General features: G+C 40.5%; 1 protein-coding gene across 4 annotated transcripts; it reads right to left on the bottom strand.

Moving 5' to 3' along the window:
- Nucleotides 1-863: 863 nt before the first annotated feature.
- pum3 (pumilio RNA-binding family member 3) lies at nt 864-13,915 on the bottom strand. Of its 4 annotated transcripts, none has more exons than XM_086300108.1 (18): nt 13,651-13,915; nt 12,613-12,697; nt 12,349-12,531; nt 11,839-12,022; nt 11,669-11,744; nt 11,127-11,220; nt 10,047-10,113; nt 9,672-9,846; nt 9,397-9,500; nt 7,623-7,701; nt 7,401-7,499; nt 6,466-6,519; nt 5,942-6,022; nt 5,498-5,640; nt 5,164-5,386; nt 4,922-5,009; nt 2,216-2,306; nt 864-1,769 (listed from the first exon to the last, which is right to left on the bottom strand). In XM_086300108.1, the coding sequence occupies exons 2-18, from the start codon at nt 12,683-12,685 to the stop codon at nt 1,640-1,642; spliced, it is 1,944 nt and encodes a 647-aa protein (XP_086156234.1). In that variant the 5' UTR covers nt 12,686-12,697; nt 13,651-13,915; the 3' UTR covers nt 864-1,639. The 4 variants fall into 4 exon arrangements, with proteins under 4 accessions (XP_086156234.1, XP_086156236.1, XP_086156237.1 ...); XM_086300110.1 differs by having other exon boundaries at nt 12,613-12,693; XM_086300111.1 differs by having other exon boundaries at nt 12,355-12,531; nt 13,651-13,912.
- Nucleotides 13,916-14,069: the final 154 nt, after the last annotated feature.

The following is a 14,069-nucleotide window of genomic DNA, read 5'->3' as shown; positions in this document are numbered from 1 at the left end:
CCCAAACTGAAAGCAGCACTGTAAACAGTTCAGTGGTGCAAAAGGAGATAACCTTGAAGGGGGGCTGTGGCCAAATTTATATGTAGTATCACTTTTGCTTATTATTGTTGTACAAGGTTTTTTTTTTAAATTCCAATTCTCAAAGTCAAAAAAATGTCCTCTGAATTAAAGGTGTTTATTTATTCCAAACCTGTCTGTGGTGAAGCTGTTAAAGCCTCCATCCCCGACATGGGACCCGATAACATTGAAACATCCAACATCTGGACAGTGCCTGAGAGACCTGTTTATCTGCCCCATGAGTCTCTGTAAGAATGAAACTGTTTCTCATCGTCTTGTCTTCAACAGTTTGTGTACAGAACTTTCTATCCTCAAAATATGAACTGTATCTCTGGAGCCGACAACCTTCTTTTATAAAATATCAGATTTTTTTTGAAGCAATTTCTTGCTTCAAATGGCAAAAAGAATTGAGCCAGGTTCTTTCACAAGAAAGCAACATTTTAAAAAAGCGATGTAGTCAAATTACACGTATGACATTGTCAAAGAGGACCCATTATGTTCATTTCCCCTCCATATTTTTATTCTTAGGCTCTACAGGAGTGGCTTTGCATGATTCAGAGTTAAAAATTATTTATCTTACAGGTATTACCAGTCCATTTACCATGAGCACCAACCATTGGAACAATATCTATGGCAAAAATGTGACAGGTTCTTCCGCTCACTGAAATAAACCAACATTTTAAAGTCTACTTTGACAATGCTCGTTGATTACTTGCTTGCTCACACTCAGGTTTTGGGGTTCTGTGTCAGCATCACATAAATAAATCTCTTATTTAAAAAAAAAAAAATCATAATTCATATTATAATTGTCACAATAGTCTTTATTTTGCAAACACAGTAACTTTGTAGCTGATGCTTACAACATATAAAATCTTACAAACCAAATCTGAAGGCTGATCAGATGAATCCTAGTTCACACAAATTACCAAAAAACTTTGGGCTTTGTCATGTTATGCACATGGTTTTACTTGTCCAACCTGCAGAGTGTTGGCCTGAACATAGATTTTAAAATCAAGTCAACTGGAGAAGACCCCAAGCATAAAATAAGCAGGATTTTCTCTTATAATTACAGTAAGTATAAGAGACCTCTGTTCATTTCTTGAAGATCTTGTCATGATTCATTCAGTCATGCTAAGCTCATCAATCACAGACAGAGGCCGTTTCCCATTCACTAATCAGCTCTGTATCTAAACATTTTAGCCTCTGTCCATGAAACCCATCACTTTGTCCAGATTTGTTTAATGTAAATGATGAAGTGCTGAGTTTCAAAGACAGTAATGGACTCGAAACTGATTATCTGAGAATTTATGTGTGTTGTCCGTTGACTTTTGAACTGCCAGCTGTTCTTCCATGTTTGTAATCTGTTTTCTTGTAGCGGTGACCATTTTTCCAAACACTTTTCCTAATTTCCCAGATTCCAAACAAATTCCCATCCACTGTAATTACACAGCAGTGTGTCAGGTTGTATCCACTTCCTGAAAAATGTTCCCATTTGCTGCTTCAATCACTCAGTCATGCAGGTGTTGGTGCCACAGAGGCAGCGATGGGTTAAACATCAGCAGTTTGTTTGGAAGAAACAGGTCTACTTGTTCAGATTCTCCAGCAGGATTTCCACGCCTTTGTTGTTGCTGATGCTGCTAAGCTCCGACCTGATGGACTCCAGCGCCGCCTTCACCTCTGCAGCCACAGACTTGTCACAGCTGTTCAGCAAACTGCAAAGAAACCCCGCCCCCCAAAACTTTAATTTACAAAAAAAGAGGGCAAATGGTTTCTTTGTGATACCAGAGTCGCCCCCTGTTGGTCCTTAGAACAAACACATGGTTATCTTCAGTTTAAAATCAGCTGGAAGTGCCATGTTTTCACATGTTCTTTGAGCATGTTTTAAAATCAGTATCGATTATCTGCTCTTGATAGATTTTTAATCACCGTTTTATCATCATCTGATAATATCTAGGATAGAAGTAGGCAGCACGCAGAGGTTATTTTGTGCTAAAGAAGAGTCATGTGACATTTGACATTATGATACCCTTCATCCCTGACTGGGGTTTGAGTTTTTGTCCAGCCAGTTAATAAAAAGACTATCTGAGATGAACTTCAGTTGTTATACAACCCTCAAGAAACACCCTCTGAAGTGATAGAAATGTGTTTGTTCACCGACCTGCAGAGCACCATGGCTCCTCTGTTGACTTTGGCCCAGCTCTTCATCTTATTTGTTCCTACTGTGTCCACGAGGATCCTCCCAAATCGCTCTGAGAGGGTAAAACAGACAGGCAGAGATTAACAAGATACAGAGATAAGAAGATATATAGTTTCCACTTTCTAGCGCTGATGTGAAGTGATTTTCCTGCAGGTATGTAGGAGTATTGCAGTTTGTGGTGGTTTGTGGTTCTGTTGTTCAGCTCAGCAGAGACACACTCCAAAGCTGTGTGTTTGGCTTTTAGTCCACTGAATACCACCTGTCTGCTTCTAGCGTACTCGTGTTTTTAAAAAGTTCAGTTCTTTCTTTTGATCCATAGCTATAACTGACTAAATCCTCAATCGGGTTAGAGGGGACAGGCACTAAGCTGTTTTCACACATGTGGCCATTAACATTTGGAGACAATGCTCTAGAGAGTTGCCAATGAGAACACAATGTCCAGCTCAGTTGAATCAGGCATTAGCTGGTCTTTAACCTGGCGGTATGTTAGAAGTGTGACAGCTGGACACTGGACCTTGTTTTTAGTTTGGGTATAACTATTGATTTTATTTACTCTGAGGACATTTTTATTTGTGATCACCATGTTATTGTTTTTAACATGTCTTTTAATGAGCTTTTGTTCCCTGTTCAACGGATACTTAGCTCTCGTATCTTAGACTCCTCCACAGCTAAGACATTTGCAGATGCTTTTAACCTACTATCTCCTCATAATGATGTTGATTATTCAACCAATCTTTTGAATAATTATTGCCTTTCTATTTTAGATGAAATTTGTCCGGTTAAAATGAGAGTTTCTGCTTGCAAATCTCCTCCTTGGCTAAATGACAGTATTTGCGGTCTAAAACATGATTGTCGTAAAGCGGATCGCAGGTGGAGGAAAACCCATCTAAATGTTCATCTCCTCTACCTAAAGGACCTTTTAGCTTCTTTTAATAATGCTATCAGAGATGCGAGGGCTGCCTATTTCTCACACTTAGTTACAAAGAGCAGAGGTAATCCTAAGGTGCTATTCAACACAATTAGTGACATTGTTACTCCTGCTCTTCCTGCAGCCCCTATTTCATCTAATGAGGACGACTGTGACAGTTTTCTTTCTTTTCTGCTTGCAATGATGAAGAATGTAAGAATAAATTTTTCTCATTCAGCACCTGTTATGTCGATCTCAACCCCATCTCGGCACGTCATTTTGGATACTTTCTCTCCCGTTTCACTACCTGAGCTGGTAAAACTAGCGAATTCAGTAAAGACATCCTCTTGTCCACTTGACATTGTTCCTGCATCATCATTCAAAAATGTCTTCCAGGTAATTGGTCCATCTGTGCTCACTCTAATCAACTCTTCACTGGCGTCTGGTATAGTTCCGGTTTATCTTAAAAATGCTGCTATTCTCCCACTTTTAAAAAAACCTCAGCTAGACCCCACTCTTTGGAGCAGCTACAGACCTATCTCTAAATTACTGTTAATTGCTAAGCTTCTAGAAAAGGTTGTGGCTAAGCAACTTATAGCAGCTCTGGACAAACATAGCATTTGTGATAAGTTTCAGTCTGGCTTTCGCCGAGCTCACTCCACAGAAACAGCCCTTCTTAGGGTCTCAAGTGACATTCTGATGAGTAATGATGCAGGAAAATGCTCAGTCCTACTTATGTTGGACCTAACATCGGCTTTTGACACTGCTGACAACCGCAGCCTCCTGGAAAGGCTTAAACATTGGGTTGGTGTATCGGGTACTGCTTTGGAGTGGTTCTCCTCATATCTACATCACCGATCTTCTTCTGTGGTGGTCTCCGATTTTAGGTCATCCTCTACTTCCCTTACTTGTGGTCTCCCTCAGGGTTCGGTCTTGGGGCCTTTATTGTTCTTAATATATCTTCTCCCCCTCCAGCATATAATGGGCTCTTTTGAGGACATTTGTTATCACCGTTATGCTGATGATATTCAGTTGTACATCTCTTTTAAGCCCCAGGATTTATCTAAGCTTCAGCTTCTGAATGATTGCTTAGATTCCATCAAACATTGGATGCTGCAAATTTCCTCTAACTCAAACTGAAGTCTTCGTATGCGCTCCTGACAGATTTTTATCCCAGACAGTGAAAGCCCTTGGTCCTCTTTCAGTGTATGTCAAATCCTCTATCAGGAATTTAGGTGTAACTTTTGACACGACTCTCACATTGGATGGGCATGTGAAATCTCTGGTTCGATCTTGTTTTTATCATTTAAGAAATGTGGCTAAGTTAAGCCCTATTTTATCTCACCCTGAACTGGAGATTGCCATACATGCATTTATTTCCTCACGCTTGGACTATTGTAACTCTTTCTTTATGTGTCTAAGCAAAGGTTCTCTGGATCGTCTACAGGTTGTGCAAAATGCTGCAGCTAGGCTGTTGACAAAATTTTATTTATTTATTTACAGCTGCTGCTTCCAAGCAGCTGTCATGTGTCCTGTCTGCTTGTCTAAAAAACACAGTGTTCCCAGCATTGTGAACACATCTAAACCCAGCCTGATTCCCCTGCAAATATCTGGAGTTTGTGTGAAAATGACTCAAGCTAATCTAAGAAACCCACTTAAACAGGTTTTTTAAATGCTCAGCACGCTGTCAGAAATGACCCTGAATTCAACAACATTCTCATTAAAACCAGTTTACTGTGTGTGTGTCAGAGTGTCCTTACCTTCCTTGCCGGCCTCTGCCAGCGTGACGTCCTGCTCTATGAGCCACTTCAGCACCAGGTGTCCTGCTGGATGCTCTGCCATGTGAAGCTACAGAGGGCACAAAGAGCACAGCGCATCAAACATAAAGTCACCATCAAAGCTTCTTTTAGTGAATATCCAAGTAAAAAAAAAAAACCCTTTCATATTCATATTTGTTGTTTGTTGACACTTTTGTGCTCGGTTTCTAACTGCTGTCACACACCTCGCCTTTAATCCCTCCTGGTACCAACTCCTGATTGGCCAGCTGAGCCACAGCCGTCATGGCGGGCCGCAGGTCCCCACAGGCCGACGCCAAGATGTCGCTGATGGTGACGCTGGTCGCCTTGTCCATCGCCATGGCAGCTGCGTTGTTACATAGGTACTCCAGCAGCGGTGGGGAGACAACTTCCAGCAGCTCCTTCCTCCGAGTTGCTGTGTCCTTTTTACTGAACAGAGCAGAAACATGTGACCTTCACTCCATCTCAGATTTTTATATGTTAGCATTACTATTTATTTTACTTTCTTGGATTAAACAAAACCGTCCATATTGCTGTTACCTGTGTGCGTTTCCGTCTCCCTTCTCCAACACCTTGATGATCTCCGGCACCAGGTGAGCCGGGTCTCTGGGGCTCAGCAGGTACACTAGGACCTTTTTACCGTACTTGTTACCTACGACCTCATCCAGAGATTCTAGGATCTCCTGGAAAGGTGGGACACAAATGAGTTTTTAATGGGGATACTTCTTAAACATGTCATGCTTTGCATTCTCTCCCCTCCCAGTCAGGAGCATATGAGTCCAGGAACCATCCAAGTCTGAAGCTAAGGTTTCTTTTGCTGTGGCAGTGTGTGTCTGCCCTGTTCCTGTTCAGACAGATTTGCACTTTGGCTCAGGCCACTCACAGTCATTTTTCTCTACACTCTCTAGTCAGTTTGCAGATTCCTGCTGGGCTCCAAAACCATTTGAGTCTGCATACCAATGAAGTATTTTGCATTTGACTTACTGAGAGCACGGCCTGTTTGACCAGCTTGGTGTCGTCCACACAGTCAAATATGGCCAAAAGAACCAGGTGAGCAAACTCCCCCTGTGGATACATACATATATCAGTCCTCACTCTTACTCACTCTGAGGAATTTTAATTTCTGAACAATGTGACTTTAAAGAGATTAAATAATCAGCTGCTATTTTCTAGTTTTGAACAATTGTGCACATAAAAAGTTGTCTGAGACGTTTTAGAAGATACATCAAGAACAGAGAATTTCATCACAAAACATCTGAAACTGACAGAAATCCACAAGAAAAATAAGACTAATGAGAGGTAGAAGTGGAGGTGAGAATACAAAGTACAGAAATGACAGTGATTATTTTTTGGCAGACATACAACCATGAAGTTATTTTACACTACACTAAAAACATCCAAACTGTTTATAACATACTTTAATTGACCTGCAGACACTTTGCATGAATTGTTAACATATAAACATAGGTTTTGGTTTAATCAATCAACACATGATTAAATGAACTCACCATGGCAAATTTCACCATGTAGGTCTTCATAGTTTTTATGATGACTTTTCGGTCCTGAAACAAAAAATAAAACAATGACTTTGTGTAGCAGACGCTTCCATTTCCTGCCAGTCATCAACATTAGTTACATATATATGAAGTTTGGATGGTGCCAATCTAAAGATTATGAGGAACTGAAGAAGCTTTAATGTGCGGCTGGCATGTTAGAAAATAATTATGATCATCCATCTTCTGCCACTTGATGTCCATCAGGAATCCTAATCAGATGCATGAACCACCTGAACTAGCTTCTTTCAATGAATAAAGCAGCAGCTCTACTCTGAGCTCACCCCTATTCTAATGAAGAACAGGCCATCTTGCATCTTCTAGAGGAAACTCATTTCCCCTCATCTTTTGGTTGCTACCCAGAACTTGAGGGTAAGAGTGTAGATGCACCACTGAACTGACAGCTTTGCTTTTACACCGCAGAAGAAAACCTCTTTGATCACCACAATATCAGTTTACCCTGGGGCTTGTGGTACATGGAACAATTCTGATAGGTAATAATAAAAAAACAACTTTCAGCCTAACCTTTATTTCCCAAGGGGTCACAGTGGATGGACCTGCAACCCTGTACTGGCTTACTAGTACAGGTAAAAGCCTGGGTTTGTGTGTCCTCCTGCTAACCTCATGAACCGATAAATAAACACAGGTGATGACTTGAGGTCATTTATGCCACCGATTTTAAACTGGGTACAAGAGTCTTTACGTAAACAAAATCCGATCAGGCTCTCTCTTCGTGTATTTTGAGCCCATAAGTTTTGTTTTCGAGCAGAGTTTTTTAAATGACTCCCATGGAGGAAAAAAGAAAAGAGTGAAGGCTGCTTCTCAACTGTCTGTAACAACAGAACTCCTGCATGTGCACGTGCAGTTGTTGCATTTGAGCGTGTGCGCACCTTGGCTGTGCCGTGCCACAAGCTGTTCATCGCCACTCGGGCTCCGTCATGAGTGTGGGCCATGTAGACGACAGACTGTCTGATGGACTCGATCATCTCCTGCTCGAATCGCAACAAACACAGAGCAAGGAGAAACAATTATTATTCCATTTTTAGTTCCAATGAAGCAGCGATATTCAGCTTCTGTTCTTTAATACATGGAAACTTTAAAAAGAGGCTCACCGTTCTCTGTTTCTCAGGAGCACACTGGAAGAAATCCAGGAAGACTTTGTGGACTAGAGAGTGTTTGATCACTTGTTCCCTGAAATACAAAAAAACAGTCCAAGTGATTAACAAACATCCAGATAAAATAAAATATAAACAGAATTTTAAAAACAGAGCAACTGCAGTTAATGGCATTTCCACTTTAGATTCACTTTTCATCCTTCCATTTGACCCATACAGCAATCCTGGCATACAACTTCACTTGGGGGCAGGGATAGCTCAGTAGGTAAAGTGGTCGCCCCATGATCGGAAGGTCGGCGGTTCGAATCCACTTAACGGCTACCCTGAGGCACCCCTGAGCAAGGTACCGTCCCTACACACTGCTCCCCAGGCGCCTGCTTAGTGGGCTGCCCACTGCTTCACTGAGTGAATGGGTCAAATGCAGAGAAAAACAAGTAATTTCCCCATGGGGATCAATAAAGTATCCATTAGTATTATTATTATTACTTCCTGTTTGACAGCTTTGCAGCGGATTTCAGTTAACCATATCTAAAATCCATCTGATAGCTTCTGTGAGCTTTGGTCTGAAGATTAAAAAGTTTGGATAGAATATTTGTGGCATTTCAAAAGAGGTTAAACCTTTAACTTCTAATGGTAGAAAATCCACAGTGGTGCCAAATGACGTAGGCCACTTTCACCCTAGAACTAAACCAGTGCTTCATTTTTCAAACACGTAAAATCACCTCCTTCTTCCACCCATATGCACAACGTGCAGACTTTGAGTGAAAAGAATGACAGTAACTTAGGTCTGAATCAGGGCACCAAAGAGCCATTTTAGCCCCTCAGGCTGAATACTGGGAGAAACAGAGCCGTGTGTCTGTGTCTGGGGTCCAGCCCTGAACGTAAAACTCAGGGTCAAAAATATAGAGATATTTATTGAAAAATAACAGCATATTAAATGCTCTTTTAATGCGATTTCTGTTTCTGAACATCGCTGCAGAGCTTCTCCATATCAGGGCTGTAATATTAATGCAGTACTGCAGTGGCATCAGTCAGGAAAGAGCACCGTTTGGACTTCATGTGGTTCATGTTTGAGAAAACCTTCTCGCATAGGTATACGGATCCAAAGATGGACAGGACTCCGAAATATGGAGAGAAATTTGTCTCAGTGCGTACAATATGATCTGCAAGTATAAATTAAGTTTAACAAATGTGTTCAATGATTTGTGTATAACTTTTGAGGACGCATGTTTAAATCCACACAAATACAAAACAGAAATACCAAATCTGACCTAAAACCATTTTACAAATGCGTACATCCAAACCCGAATAAGTTCAGCTCACCAATCCGATAATTCTGACTTTCAAAAACCTTTGTGTGCGTACAAATGTCTAAAACAGCATGTAACATCTCTCTCACTTACAAAACCTTAAATATGTGTGGACGAATCGACTTCAAGGTTTTATTTGTAACTTTTAAGTTCAGTAATGAAATTTTATAACTTTAACTTTCTTTTAGGTTCTAATTTATCTAAAAGAATTAAATTCTGACCATAAATGCGTCTCAAACCAAATCAAAGTTTCCACATCAGCTCAGATTTGTTCTCATCTTTAGGAAAAACATTTTAAACAATGTTTTTATTGAATCTTTTGCCATTTTACCTCAACTTAATGTGAATTGCTTTATTCATTAGTATAACAAAAACTGAAAGCTTTAACCACACTCTGTCAGAAAACATTTGTAAAGGACTTCAAAGTCAAACTTAGCAGGTGATTCTTTTCCTGGTCTTACTTCTGGGCCATGGGTGTGAGAATCTGCTTCATCTCGTCCATGATGTTGTTCAGCTTGTCCGGGTTCGTCCTTACGACTTTCTCAAGGGTGTTGAACTCGTATGACTGGACACGGACAAAGAGACGCACAACACCAATTAATAAACACACCTCTCAAAAATAATAATCACAATAGTGGTCGGCCTGTTTGTCTGCCCTCTGGTGGCGCTGATACAAAACAATAGTTTTAAGCCTCTGTGTGTGTGTGTGTGTGTGTGTGTGTGTGTGTGTGTTTACCTTGCAGACAGTGTAGGTGTTGCCGTACAGCTCATCTGTGAGCATGAGTCTCTGTGCGAGCACCGCTTTGTCATTGTACGCATACTCGATGATGGACGAGGCAGCGGCGTGCCGGAGCATCTGTCGCACGTGACCTTTAAACCTGTTAATCACTGCTGCCACCAGCTCTTTGTTCCTGTGGAGGAAGTAAATACATAAATAATAAATACACCTAAGATTACACTTATCTACTGCAGAACTTCATTGTAGCTGCTGAGCAGTTTATTCTGTCATATTTAGCTGAATTCATTTAAACTGGTTGGACAAAATAATAGAAACACCTGTTTCAAGATGCTTTTGCAGAAAGGGGAAAAAAACTCCTCTAAGCCGACTCACCCGTACACCAGCAGCTTTTTCACCACATGTCTGCCGTACTGTGACTTGCTCAAACTCAGGATGTCATCTGTTAAAAGAAAACAAGGACACAGTCGTATAACTGGATCTTTTTATATCTACTCACATCTTACTTATTGAATTTTGATGTAAAAGGGAAAATGTGCTGCCTGTTCATAATCCGTGGATGAGGTGTTTTGAAAAAAGCGGCAGAAGCTAGTTTCAGTAGCAACAAATATGACTTTGGCGCTGATGGATTTCTGTTGGTTTTGATAAAAATATAAATTTTCTGGAGGGAAGTAGCAGGGAAAACCCACTGGACCCAAAAATCATTCGTTACCAGCAAAGTTATCAGGGCCGTTCCTGCATGAGTTGAAAAGGTCCAAAGGAACCTCACTAGAATTCTAATATTTTTAACCAGTTTTGCTGGTCTGTAGGCCCATTTACTCAAACATATAAGACATTTTTCCCATTCATCCATCCTTTTTCGCTAATCCTTATCAGGGCTGCAGGAGAGCTGGAGCCTGTCCCGGGCACCAGAGGCATGGGTACACCCTGGACAGCTCACCAGTCTGTCACAGGGCTAACAGAGAAAGACAGACAACCATTCATACTCTCATTCACACCTATGGCCAATTTAGAAACAGCAATTAACCTAACCCTGCTAAATATATGTCTTTACACTGTGTGCTGAATTTTTATGCCAGCATAAAAATGAACGTACATTACTCATGCACGTCAGGGTTTTCTCAGATTCTGGCTGGTTAAAGCACCACGTGTGGTCAATTTGTGATTTCCCTTTCTTGCTAAAAGCCTCGTTGCCATTTCTAAAAATTCTTCTGTGCAAGAATAAAAAGTTAAAACAAACAAAAAATAAAAAATAAAGGGAAAACTATCCACTGTCACATTAAAATCCAGAACTGCTAAATGCCCACAGCCCATTCTGAGTTTTCTGTCTGTATTGGGGATATTTTCTAGACGTCACCTCTGAATTAACTGGTGATGAAAAAGCTCAGAGTTTGGGGTAACTCACACGCAGACTGTAACACTTCCAAAGACAGTAGATGAAATTATGATGCTCACCTTTGAGCTCCTCAAACACTTCCTGCCTTTGCTCGTGGTTGCTGAACTGAATGTAACACTGCAGCACTCGCACGGCGTCGTGAGCAAACGCCATCTGGAGGAAGGAAAGCACGGTCACATAACAATCCAAATCATTCCATAAAATTAAAACAAAATGCAAGAAACTGCTTGTTTTCCTCTGTTCTGTTTTTATGATGTTTTATGATCCGTGTGTCCACTTTTAAGCCTCTTTACTTTCTGAGTCAATTGCAGACATGATGAACAATCCTAAGAGAACTACATTTTAAAAAGGTACATCTTATTGGAAGCCTATCCTGTTTGTTCTTTTTTTCCGTCATATATGATTAGGCTAGTGTATGTACACGTAATCCCTGTGAGCCAAATACTTAGATTTCAGGAGGTTTTTTCCCCACTGTATGATGTCAACAAGAGTGAATGTCCATAATATGGTCATTTGAGGATGGGTTCATTTTAAAGAAAAGTTAAACAGGTTTAAAAATAAAGATAAATCCAAATGTGCAGTTTCTAACAAACAGACGAACCTGTTTGACTTTTCCATGGATCAGATCACGAAGCTCTCTCAACAGTTTCTTCTTCAGGTCTTTCTCGCAGTTCTTCCTGTTAGCACAAACATCCAATACTGAACCGACCGCAGCAATACAAACGACGGCCTTGTCTCCGACCCTGTGAGTGAGTGTGTGTGGACATGTACCTCCTGAGGTCTCCCCACATATGTTTGGACTGATTGATGATCTCATACATGTCCTTCCTCTCAGCTTCCTGTCGACTCTTCTTCAGGTCCTTCTTTCTCTGTTGCCTGTTCTTCTTCAGCTCCTCCTTTGTGAGCTTCTCATTTGGTTTAAACCCATCCTTCTTCACCTTCTTAGCCCCAGGACCTGATCTCACACAAAAGAGGAAATACAACTTTTGCTTTTGAAGACCGTCCTCTAACAGAAAGGCTCTCAGGAGAAGCCGAACACAGAATCAGTGATTTAGAGCAGAATGCGTCATTTCAGCAGTCTGACTGTCCACACTGTAGCACAGAGAGTGTATCTCATGTATTTATTTATTTTTACTCTAAAACTAACAAGCAGTGCGTTGATAACATGTGCTGTATATGTGCAGAATGTATGTGTGTTAATTATGTTCAGCTTATGATATACAACCAACTCCAATGTTTACAGTGTCAGATTTGGTCTGTAAAGAGCCGATATTTCCTCACCCTCACCTCCTTCATCTTTAGCATCTGTCAGTTTCCTCTTCCCTCCTTTAGAGAAAGAAAACTTTGTTTGTCTCTTGTCGCCATCCCAGCCCTTCCCCGGTCGGCTCTTCCTCTCTGCGTTGTTGTACTGTTTGAAGGGCTTTTTGCTGCCCGGTTTTCCACCAAATTTGGTCCCTGTGGAATCTGGGCAAAATGAGACACCGCAATCACAAAACTGGTTTGATGTGATGAAGCTTGGAAGTGTTGTTGTAAAAGATGCTTTACCTTTTCCTTTTCCTTTCTGCATGAACTTCTTCCCATTTTTAGGAGAAAACATTTTTTTTGATTGAGTTTCCATCCTAATGTCTGTCTGAGAGAAAAAGTGAGACAAGAGTAGGAAAATTAACATGTCACATACACGCAGGTGACAAATTAAAGTAAAAAAGAAAGAAAGAAAGGATGGAACGCCAATCTCCCACAAGCGGTTATCTGGGTTGAAATTTGTTGGTTATGGAGAGTGTAGCATGTGATCAATATCTCTTTCATACTCATCAAAACCACTGCGTGACCGCTCATGCTGTCACACATAGGCTGTATACAACAAGAGGCTTAGCAGGCACCACAATCCTTCACTGTGTGCTGCAAAGTGATGATGAGATTTTCTATCCATCAGTTACTGCAAGTACAGTGTACTTTGCTGTGATCTGCAGGAGAAGCAGCACTACAGCTGGTGATACTAACAGACTGTACAAACTGGAATCACGAAGACTGGTTCTGTGATTGCAACTGATGAGAACTAAAAACTTGCTATGCTATCACTCTCTATAACACAATATATCTGAAAAAGAAGCACCTGACAGATGTTAATAATAATAATAATAATAAATATTAGTATCATCTGATCATTATTTAAACTGCTTTAATAAGTAACCAAATATGGGAAAAATAAAGTATTCCTGAACATCTTACCGAGGCAGTGAGAAGCTTTGTTGGACTGGGCGAAAGTGTCTGACGATAACGTTTCTGATTCTAATTGGATTTAAACTAGAACCACAGACAAGAAACTACACCAAGCTTTTTTTCTTCACATGCTGTTAATGACGAAACTCTGCTTAAATTTTAATATTAATGAACCACTTTTCCATCAGTTATAACAGTTTTGAAATGTGTTTTCGATCCATAAAGCGCTTCTGGTGCTTTTACCCATGCTACTTAGTTAGCAACATATATAACACAAGTTAGGAACTGTTATTGCGCAAATAAAAATAGCATTTTGTTATAACATAACGACGTAAACGTGATTTTTTCGAGCAGTTAACTCACATTTCAGATGTACACGCTACCTCAGCTCCGTCCCATGTGTTCTATAACCGACACGGTTTACGGCACCAAGCGTCCAATCAAACTGAAACTCCACTGCCGTAAAACGTTGGTTGTTGCGACAATTCATTATCGCCCAAAAACGCCGCACCGATAAATTTATTCGTTTCAGCTCCCAATATTTAACACTTTGAGTGGTTGTGCAGTCCCAAAGTGTACTGACAAAAAGTGAACTTTTTTTTCGATTTGTGGAGCTCTGAGCCACTGTAACGCGGCCAATGTTTGTTTACAGACTGTCATTTAAAGGGGCAGACCTCGTTACTGTGGTTACATCGATGTGAATTAGAAATTGACATTCTTTAAAATTCCTTAAAAATCAAGTTAGTTTAATCTAATATTAAAGTTAATCATGTTTGTAAAAA

This window comes from Aulonocara sp. 'chitande type north' Nkhata Bay, linkage group LG7, assembly GCF_057382095.1.
Source record: "Aulonocara sp. 'chitande type north' Nkhata Bay isolate Kocher_YH1m ecotype deep benthic linkage group LG7, A_spYH_male_GT1.1, whole genome shotgun sequence".
NCBI classification, from domain to species: domain Eukaryota; kingdom Metazoa; phylum Chordata; class Actinopteri; order Cichliformes; family Cichlidae; genus Aulonocara; species Aulonocara sp. 'chitande type north' Nkhata Bay.
Note: the sequence above shows the minus strand (reverse complement) of the source record. Positions and strands in the feature narration are given on the sequence as shown.

Bases quoted from the DNA above. Each gene is read 5' to 3' on its own strand.
- pum3 (XM_086300108.1), bottom strand. From the start codon at position 12,685: ATGGAAACTCAATCAAAAAAAATGTTTTCTCCTAAAAATGGGAAGAAG. The intron at 9,847-10,046 runs GTGAGTCGGCTT...CTTCCTCCACAG, and splicing joins AAAAAGCTGCTGGTGTACGG to GAACAAAGAGCTGGTGGCAG. The intron at 7,500-7,622 runs GTGAGCCTCTTT...CGATTCGAGCAG, and splicing joins CTCCTGAGAAACAGAGAACG to GAGATGATCGAGTCCATCAG.